This window comes from Perna viridis, chromosome 3 (genome assembly GCF_037379345.1).
Source record: "Perna viridis isolate PV_CMFRI_1.1 ecotype Kerala chromosome 3, ASM3737934v1, whole genome shotgun sequence".
Taxonomy (NCBI): domain Eukaryota; kingdom Metazoa; phylum Mollusca; class Bivalvia; order Mytilida; family Mytilidae; genus Perna; species Perna viridis.
Window position 1 is genome coordinate 58,512,478 of NC_142447.1, and position 10,324 is coordinate 58,522,801.

The window sequence follows — 10,324 nt, forward strand, 5'->3', positions numbered from 1 at the left end:
GCTTAGGCCACATTAATAAAGTTATTATAGAGCTATTTGTAAGCACACTTATAGATTAATATTTGCTTATTAGGTTCTATATCACTCTGAATAAGAATTACCTTAGTAATTGTTGTGCTGTTGGGTTCAATTCTAACACTGCACGCCAATCGTTTTAGACCGGTGCTGTCAATTAGTATGTGACATGACAGAGAAGTTTTGTAAATCTAATTGTGTCATCAAGATCTCATTTCTGGATTTGTAAAGAGTCAATTTCATCGTAGAAACTGACTATACCGGACTGAAACGTTAATAGCTGCAGGGCAACATCACAAAATGGTGTCACTTTTATCTCATTATTATCATCTTATAATCCTGAGTGAATGTTTACATGGTCAGATAAGAGAGTTTAGCTTACGGGTTTTGACAAGTTTGCATATGCAGTCGCGTGCAGTATTGTACTCGGCGGAGATGTTGTTTTCTTGTGATTTGGCTTACTTTTTTAACAGACAATACACATCTGAATTAACCTGAAATTCAAGAGCTCTCTTCCAATAAAACGCCGTTCTTATTTATAGTATATAAACAAAACCCAGATCACACTTAATTTTATTTTCATTTTATTCTGCTTTCATTTATATAAGATATTCAGAATTTTTTTAATGTTTTTTTGTTTTATTTTATTTTATTTTTATTTTCGTTTGTTGTTTTTGCTTTATTCGTTCTTCCTAAGTAACATACGATGTTTTTGATTCCCCTAATGATAAAAGATAAATAAAGAAAGATTCAACGGCAAATAAAAATGTTAAAGAAAGCATGAACATGCATCTGATATTTATTTCATTTTGTAGATTTTTGTTATCTCTAATATTGTAACATGCCATAAGTATTTACACAAATCGAGTATTATTCGAGCAGAGTTGTGCTAGATTTCACAGTAATTTAGCTGTACAAACAAACACAGTGACACTCGTGTAAAGCCAATCAATTCACTGGTGCTACATACCAAATGTTTGCTTTTGTTTCGTAATACTCCAGTTCAAAATATGCGACAAAAGCTTCACCTCCAATAAGTGAATGGCATTGGCACTTTTATGAGTCAATAATCATATTTTATAAAAATATAGACTTTAAAAGCAATATTAACGGCCAGTCTAGATGCCAGAAAATCACTTAAAGCAAGAAGGCTTGTTTTGATAGTTGAATATTTAAAACCAATGAAAGCATTTAAAATGGATTTTAATTACCATAGTCGTGAGATGACGAATACCTGACTAATCGTTCCATGATTTGACAAAACTAAGCATTGCTATTACTTTATTTTTTTTTTTTCGGGTTTTATTTTTATACAATGAAATATAGACAATTCGGCGTGTTAGGATACATGATTATTAGGATCTTTTGACAAAAACGGTAATTCCTAATTATGATCACAGGCACTTGGGTAGTGGTTCCGACCACAGCCGTTTCTGTCTCTTTTAACGTAAACATTCAACTCAAGTTCAAGGGGAGAGAAAACCAACAGATCGAGAGCAAACATGAGTGGAGTCAGTTGCAAGTGAAAGATGGAGCTTTTAACATCCCCAGTCAAACTTTTTTTGATATACGACACAGTGTGATGTGGTTTGGAATGTATTGCTTCGTATCTGCAGTCTTCAACAGATAAATAACCCGACTGAAGTAACAAGACTTTGTTTGATCAAGGAATTTAACCTCCAAATTTCTTAATTGTCATAAATCAACAAATAAGAGATTAATAATTTCAGCTATTCCGCATGATCAGTTATCAATTGATTCCCACGAAAGAGAGCTCTCCCCTGTAGCGAATATTAAGTCTGCATGTAACAATTGTCTAAGATTCAAAATATTTTCGCTTATAAGCCTAGATTCCAAATAGATTAAAATAAAAATCAGGTGGGGACTTGCCAAAAATATTGATACTAACTCGGACAATATTTTCCGTCATATATATCCAGTGATTTTGTTCCTTTATTTTCGGTAGTCACAAATCAAACTTCTCCCAATGAAACATATAGCCCAGTATTATGGTGGATCCAGTGATTTACAAAATCATGCTCAAATCTAGGTTCAAGAATTTTCAAGACAAAGTTTTCAAAAATAAGCATCATATTTAGTTGTGTTAATAAAACAATTCTACATAACTAATAAACTGGATTTATTTATTGAACTATACATCGCTTTCTCAGTTTTTTTTTCTCTCGTAAGTTTAACATTAAAATATAACATCGGTATTTTTTTCAATTTCATAAAGGGTGGGGCACATAAGGCGCCTTTGGGTCTGCCTACGTTACGATAGAATAACAAAAAGTTTTAAAAGCGGTTTTCCATAACTATATGTATAATACTGATATATGTTTAGTAAGAAGAAGAAATATTTAAAATAAATAAATTTAACACATCTTGATTCGAGAGTATTGTTCAGATTGCATGAGCCTTTCTTTCTTGAATGTCTGGTAATGCCTTTGTAAAAAGTTGCTTTATGTAAAAGTACTATTTCATTGCCATACAATTCTTATCATTATTACGATGGATCGATACTATTTCCATTTAGGAGTCATGTCTCCACGTTATATATAGTACATATATATTTTATAGCTGATGACTCGTAGAAGAAGATTCAAATACAAGACAGTTAACATTAAAACGGAAGTGTTCTTACAAGATTTCCGTTCGGAACAACAATATTGTGGGTGTCATCAACGGTCATCATAGTCCCAGATGTTTTTAAATCATGTCAATGTTGACAGAACAAACATACTCCAAACTTATTGAGACCATTTTTGAAGCCTTCGTCATTTCTAAATACACATTTCAATCTAACACCTGGGCCTGGGAACCACAAGAAAATATAGAGAAGCAATCATGGAACAAACACTCCTGTCTCTTTAACGAGCAGTTACAATAATATATTTTTCGAATTGTTACAGCGATTTAACTAATTGAAATTTTTCTATTTAAAACCTCAAAAGTTGGACAAATATTTGCCCACAATCTGTGATTTAGCAATTCTTTTCTGATTAAAAATGTAAATATTGAAGACATTGATAATATATGGAGAATAGTGATCGTATTTGTCCAAGATTCTCGGACAATGGTCAGATTCCGTTTGCAAATACTGAAAATATGTCGCCTTAACAGAGCCGTTTAATATCATAATTAAATCGCACCAACTCACCATTATCTGAAATCTCAACAAGTGCTAACTACATAGTTAGATTTCTCACATTTTTTACTAAAATAAATCTACTGTTTGTCGTAATACTTTTGATAATCACACCTATTTATAAAAGACCATGCCATCTGGTTTCCATGTATATTCACTCATTCGATATTTTTTTTAGTGTTTCATAGATTCTGCATAAAAAATCGATTTAAAAAAAACACCATGAATTTGCTACCGAAGCCATCTTGGTACACTTATAAAATGACTAGAGGATTTTAGAATTAAATTTGGTGGACATTTAAATCAAAAGTTTAAACCAAAAATAAAAAATCGCATTTTTTTCTTATTTAGAATAGTTAAAAATTAAGAACAAGCATATATCTAAACGTTTTTTCTGCAAAAAAAAAAAAAAAACTTGTTTATTTACAATGGTTGGATTTTTGACATATCGTTAAAACAAATAGAAACTGTTAAGAAAATAAAGTGAAGAATACTTATGTCACAAATCCAGTTTAAGCTTGTAATTTGTAAACTCATCACTAAATAAACAAAAAAGTAATATGATTTAATATTGAATTAAGATGAACAATTAAAGTAATTTCACGGTCAATGGAACATTAAGATAGCCTGAGGAAAACACTTGTTTACTATAATTGCAATATCAACTTTCAACACGTGTCGTCTAAAACACAAAAGGTGTATCGATAAGTAGTCGAATAGATAGTAATTACTAGTGCGAGATGTCATAGGATCACAAATGACATTTCTTTTTCCAATGCAGATGACATGACATACCAGAAATTCTTCTTCTCTAATTTTAGTATTACTTCCTGAAACGTCGGGCGACGTAAACTTAAAAAAAAGTCCGTTATTATAATGATCACAGTTGTAAAATTTTCGAACCCTTCACCGTTGGAAATTACAATTGATCATTTTTAATCATATCACAGTCAAATTATTATTATAATCCAGTTAGAAGTGTTTAATCATATTAACAAACTATACAGAGGTTGTCCGATAATGATATTAAACCACTGCAACGTGAGACTATTTCGGGCTAAATCTTGGAGTTATCTAATTTATGTAGAATATCTGACAATTGTGCAGCCTTTTAAAAAAAAATCGAATAGAATTACACTGCTTGGTACTTTAATATATTGTAATCATATATTTACATGCTTAGTTTACATTTATGTTTCAAAAAAAGTAATTATATCTGCAATATTACTTATGTCATGGCAATGAACCTAAATATATATGGTAAAGAGTAATCAAGGAGACCAAGATTCTGGCGGAAATCAAAAGAATGTAATCCAGGGACGAAGACCAAGCGGGGGAAACAGACACACATAACGAAGAATATGAAATAACCAAATTAACACATACAAAGCAACAAAAGCAAATGAGCAACTCGGACTCCACTAAAAACTGGGAGCATATAGCAATAAAGAATAGAGTAACTTGATAAATATAATCTTATAAAACACTACACACTGAGTAATTAACAGAACATGATATACAAAGGCAACTTCGACTTATCACTTACACTGATTACATCGAGTAACACATCGGTTATATAGAAACCATCGATAAATGTAGTGCCAGAGTACCGACACAATTAAAACAAAACAAAAAACAAACAAACAAAATGCAACTAAGGCTATCCTACAACAACGCCCAGTCATAATTATCTTTGTTGAAAAAGTTTCCTTTAAAAGTTAGTTCCTTATTAATCTAACAACTATTAGATCGAGCCAACATTCAACGATTTTAGCAAACAAAATTATCAATCGTTTAAATAATAAAAGTTATCGGAAAAATAAAAATCTGGGGACTGTTTAACGAAGAACAAAGTATGTCTTAGTATGGTCCCAAGTCTTTGTCATCTTCTTATTAACCATTTTGTTATGCTGGATCTTTTATTTCCTTTGCCGGAATGGAAATATTGTTATTGGAAAATACAAATATATTTTTATATTGCATGATTACAATTAGCTTTCAATTATTTTGACAGCCCAATATAAAGTCAATGAAGACGTAGATGTAAAGGTATCCAATTCGTTATTTTAACGTATGTAGATTTACTTAAAATTAATCCTATAAACATTTAAAATATTTTTTAAAAAAATGGACATGTATACAAACATTTAATTTTTTATAAATACATAAATCTACCTAAATTTGCAAGATAATAGGAAAGATGCCTAAAGAAATAGGTATTATCTAACTTAAACGTTAAAATATAGTGAATACAAAGTTGTTTTTATTTACGTAAGTAGTGAAGCCATAAGGGATTTATAATTAAGTACTAACTGTTATACTGTAAGAGTCTTACAACCAAAGCATCTTTATTAAGATAGTCTTACTTAAAATAGCTTCGTTATGTTAACTGATATGTCCTAAGATGGAACAAAGGTGATCCTAATTTTGGTCCTAAGAAATGACCTAATACATTTCTTAGGACAGTTTCAAAAGACCTAAGTATTTCATTAGTCTCTGTCTTGGTTACATTCTTGTATATTTATTCATCTGAATGTGTGTGTGACTAGGATATAGACAACAAATTTCCTTTACTATCTTGTACCACTGAACAAAAGAGATTTACTATAGTATGTTCGACTCTGTTGAGTTTTTGAGAGTATTAAAACACATTAACTTAGGCGGTATCTGAAATACCCTTGATCCTTTCCAAGTTTTTTGAAATTTAATATAATGTTGTATTGTAACAAAGTACTCCGCCGCCCAAAAAAGTGTAAATTCCTCAACTTAACAGAAAAAATTCACTTCTACTCCCGATAATCCCAATATAAATTGACTTTCTACATTTAATCTGACTGATCGTAATTAATCCCATGTACACTTTTTGTATTTACATAATTTTGTAATTTGTTTGTCGTGTAAACAATTGAAGTTAATCTTTATCCTATAAAAAGTAATTGGATTTAGTAAATATTAAACACTTAAAGTAGATTGTAGGTTTTACTTTCAAGTTTGCCGATAAAATCCTAGAAAAAAAAAACGAGAAAAAAAGAACCAATTCAATAGTTCTATCGGGTTATAGACATAAAGACATATCATTTGCTTGTTTTTTTTTCAATACCCTGTTTCCTCTTTTGCTTCTTTTTTTCAATACCGTGTTGTCTCTTTTGCTTTTTTTCCCAATACCCTGTCGCCTTCTTTTTTTCAATACCCTGTTGCCTTCTTTTTTCAATACCCTGTTTCCTCTTTTGCTTCTTTTTTTTCAATACCGTGTTGTCTCTTTTGCTTCTTTTTTTCAATACCCTGTTGCCTTCTTTTTTCAATACCCTGTTGTCTCTTTAACCAAAATTAAGCTGGGTTTATATGATACCAATATTAGTAATACAAAGTTTCTGCTCTATAGTGACCGCTGTTAACATATTTGATATTTATGTATACATTCATATGAGTATATTTAAACACCCGGGCTTTCCTTTTGGACCTATAAGTCACCTTATAATTGGAAGTGGTAAAATACCAAAATATCAAAATCTTTCAAAACGAAAGTTTATAAGTATCTTAGGGTTGTAGATTTGATAAGATAACTTGAAATACATGACAACAATAGGTTGAACTCAATAGAAAAAATGACGTTAAAACAGTGCTTGCTTTAATGGATAAATTGTGACTCAATAATTTTTCTTTTTATAATGGTTTATTCTCTAGATATTTCTCTTTCGTAAGATAGTATTTTTTTAAATCGCTTGTGAAATTGCTCCATTATTATTTTTTTTTTTAAAGTAATTTTGTTTAGATTCTGTGGGGGGAATTAAACATGGGTGACGGTGCTGTGTAGATTATTTCTGGTAAAAAACAAGCAAACATCCTGTAACCATTTGTACCATGTATTAAAATACTCGCGTTTATAAAATTTTCATTTTTGTGTTACCAGATGTAATTCTACATCTAGTTTCTAAAAAAATGTGGTATTATTTCATATTCTTTTTCCTAGTTTTACCTTATCTTGTTCCGGTACATTTTGAAGAATGTTATTTGAAAAACAGCCGTTTTTTTTATCAAAAAGACCATAACATTAAAGAAACAAAGGTTCTGTGCCATGTAGTCATTGAAAAATCGAGTGGGGGTGTTCATAAATTAAAGATACAATGGTACAGAGAAGTTACAAAAGACTGCATATTTAAAATTTTGAAATTCCTTCGATAGAATGCTTTTATTTCAACGTTTAATGACTGACGAAGATAAACAGTACGTCACTGATATAATAGATTACAATTGTTGTTTTTTAACGGGTTCTTTGTGAAGCTACGTATATGTATATTTATTATAATGAGAAGGTCACCAGAGGAAACGATAAGACAAACCTCAACAACTACAGATACCAAACGATAAGACGTGAAAAAAAAAACGATAGGGAAAACATACATGTACATGTATTAGGATAAGAAGATGTATAAAGAAAACTAACATCAAACATGCTTCAACGTTATTTATATCTATTTTCATGTCATAGTAAAATGATTACACATGAAGTTAACAAGAAGCATACACAGGTCATAGAATGGCGTGAACAAATATGGAACCACGGGAAATCTTGAATGACTTGGTGAAATATTTTCTGATTAAGACCTAATATTTTCGTGTAGCGTTACAGATAGACTAATTATTATTTCAAAATGTATGAAACAAATCACTGTGTTGTTTTAAACAATGATTAACGCTAAATAATATTTATAAGTAATGATAATGTTTAATAAGAAAATAATTTTAAATTAAAAAGTAAACCATAAAAATACATAATTATTTGTTCAAGAATTTGAATGACATTTTCTACAGGTAGTAAGCCCCAGGGAGGATTAAGTCCCGTTACATGTCATAACACTTGTTTGGACTGTAGGCGGGGCTAATCTGTCAATCAAATGACCAATGGCTAATCTACATGTAGTCCATTATTAGGCAATTAAAAAATTGAAAAGAATATTTCTAAGTCAATTATTGTAGTTAAAAGTATATTCAAAAGTCTGAACCAATCAGAATTCGTCAGTCCCATTCGTTTACTCATTAAAGGACCTTGGTCAAAATATTTTTTCAGAAGCAAAAGTTCTGCTTGTACAAACACTGTGTGTCGCTGATTTGTTTTGTAAAAATATATTCGGAAATATTTGGACATTTGATAAAATATTGAACTTACGTTTTATAAACTTCAAAACTCGTGGTCTGCAAGTAAAACAGAATGGTCATGGAAAATATTCATGATAAATTCGCTGTATCAGACGACAATCCATCATGCATGCTGTCAGATTCCAGCTTCCTGCAGACAACATCTCGACCAGAAGTACCAGAAAGAAGTTGTGATACTAGTAGTGAGGACATTTACCAACAAAAGAGTGACAGCGGTGCAATTAATTCGTCAGATTCTGAAGACGAGGAAAACCCATCGCAATATTCTGGAACTACAACTTTGTCTCAGCACAAAAGACGCTTTGCAGATGTAAAACCACCATATTCTTACATCGCACTTATTACAATGGCAATAGAGAGTTCTACCTCTGGTATGATGACATTGAACGAAATATACAATTTCATCATGAACCGTTTTCCGTACTTCAAAGAGAACCAACAAAGATGGCAAAACTCAATTCGTCACAACTTATCGCTTAATGACTGTTTCCTGAAAATACCCCGCGCTCCTGGACGTCCCGGCAAAGGCAATTACTGGGCCTTACACCCCGGATGTGGTGATATGTTTGGGAATGGAAGTTTTTTACGTAGAGCAAAAAGATTCAAGTTGAAGAAACAGCAGACCGAAGAGCAAGCTCATATCCAACATGTTTCATCCTATGGACATTTTAATTTATACGGTGGACCGCCATCAGGTTACAAGCCATATCCACTTCCCGCAATACCAACTTTCCACCAGGCTCAGCAATATGGACTACCTCCAAAATCCGATTCGTGGAATTCAACATCATCGTCAGCATATTCATCTTACTATAACCCGGGAAATATTAGCAATTCGTTCGGATCATCGTTCGGATCTTCTTTGACAGGTTCACTTGGAGGATCGTATTTATCTGGCACCAACATGCATTCCTTACCACCAGCAAATACAGGCCTATCTTCGGGTTTTGCCAACAACTTGTCAAACTACCCGTCACTACAGCAAAGTTCGTACTGCACGCCACAATACCCGAGTCAACTTAGACTCCAGGCTACTCAATAACTCTGCCTCAGTGTGTGTGATTGACACATTTTATAGCATTAACTGATATGTACCAGTGAGGTAATGAGATTTTATTTGACATTTCATAAAATATTTATTTGTTTTAATATTTATTTCTTGTTTGTGCTAAATGTTGAAAGTTTTTTTTGTTATTTTATTTTGTAATAATATACGCAATATGTATATATGTCACTGGTTGGCGTGTTATTGCGCTCAATTTGTATTAAACAATTGTCAATATTTTTATTTGTCTTACTTCCGTAACAATATTAATGAAACTCGAAGCAGTTATTTTGAAAAAAAATTAGTTTCCTACTTTTCTCGCTACTTTTACAATCCTTCATGAAATCGACTGTATGGTTATCATCGTTCAGAAAAAAACAACAACAACGAAGTACAAATAATTCACGACATAGATCCGTCGCAATGGACCTCAAGTTAGACACACAAAAACTACTACTAATGAGTATTTTACTCAAAATATTAAAAAAATAACAAAACTAAACTGTTGAACTTAACATAACATAAAACACCACATGTCCATCTAGAAAACCATTATAATTATAACCAAAGTTAGCCGTCTATAAAAGAACAAAAAAACTGGTTCATAGATTAACAAATTGAATCTATAAATTATACATCTTTTCCTTTATAAAAATCACATGTTTTCCAGATGGAAGGAATTTGTTGGTTCTTTGAATTTCGTATTCGCTGAAAACTTACCAAAAAACTAACGTAAAACAAATAGAAGACTTAGAAAGTTATATCGCGTTCGAAAAATTTCTGAACTAATATAGAACCAAAAAAAAAAAAACATGTAATTGAACAACAACAACAAAGCAAAGAAAATGAGTCAACTAAAATATTTGAACACATTTTTATAAACACAAAACAAGCAGAACTCCAAACACGCTTTTCAATAAGTGTGTTAATTACACGTAACTATTTTACTATCATGAAAC

General features: G+C 31.3%; 1 protein-coding gene across 1 annotated transcript; it reads left to right on the forward strand.

Annotated features, from left to right (window-relative positions):
- Positions 1-8,372: 8,372 nt before the first annotated feature.
- Positions 8,373-9,854, forward strand: LOC148623105 (uncharacterized). The gene has a single exon (XM_088573639.1). The coding sequence runs from the start codon at positions 8,373-8,375 to the stop codon at positions 9,360-9,362; it is 990 nt and encodes a 329-aa protein (XP_088429765.1). The 3' UTR covers positions 9,363-9,854.
- Positions 9,855-10,324: the final 470 nt, after the last annotated feature.

Bases quoted from the DNA above. Each gene is read 5' to 3' on its own strand.
- LOC148623105 (XM_088573639.1), top strand. From the start codon at position 8,373: ATGGTCATGGAAAATATTCATGATAAATTCGCTGTATCAGACGACAAT.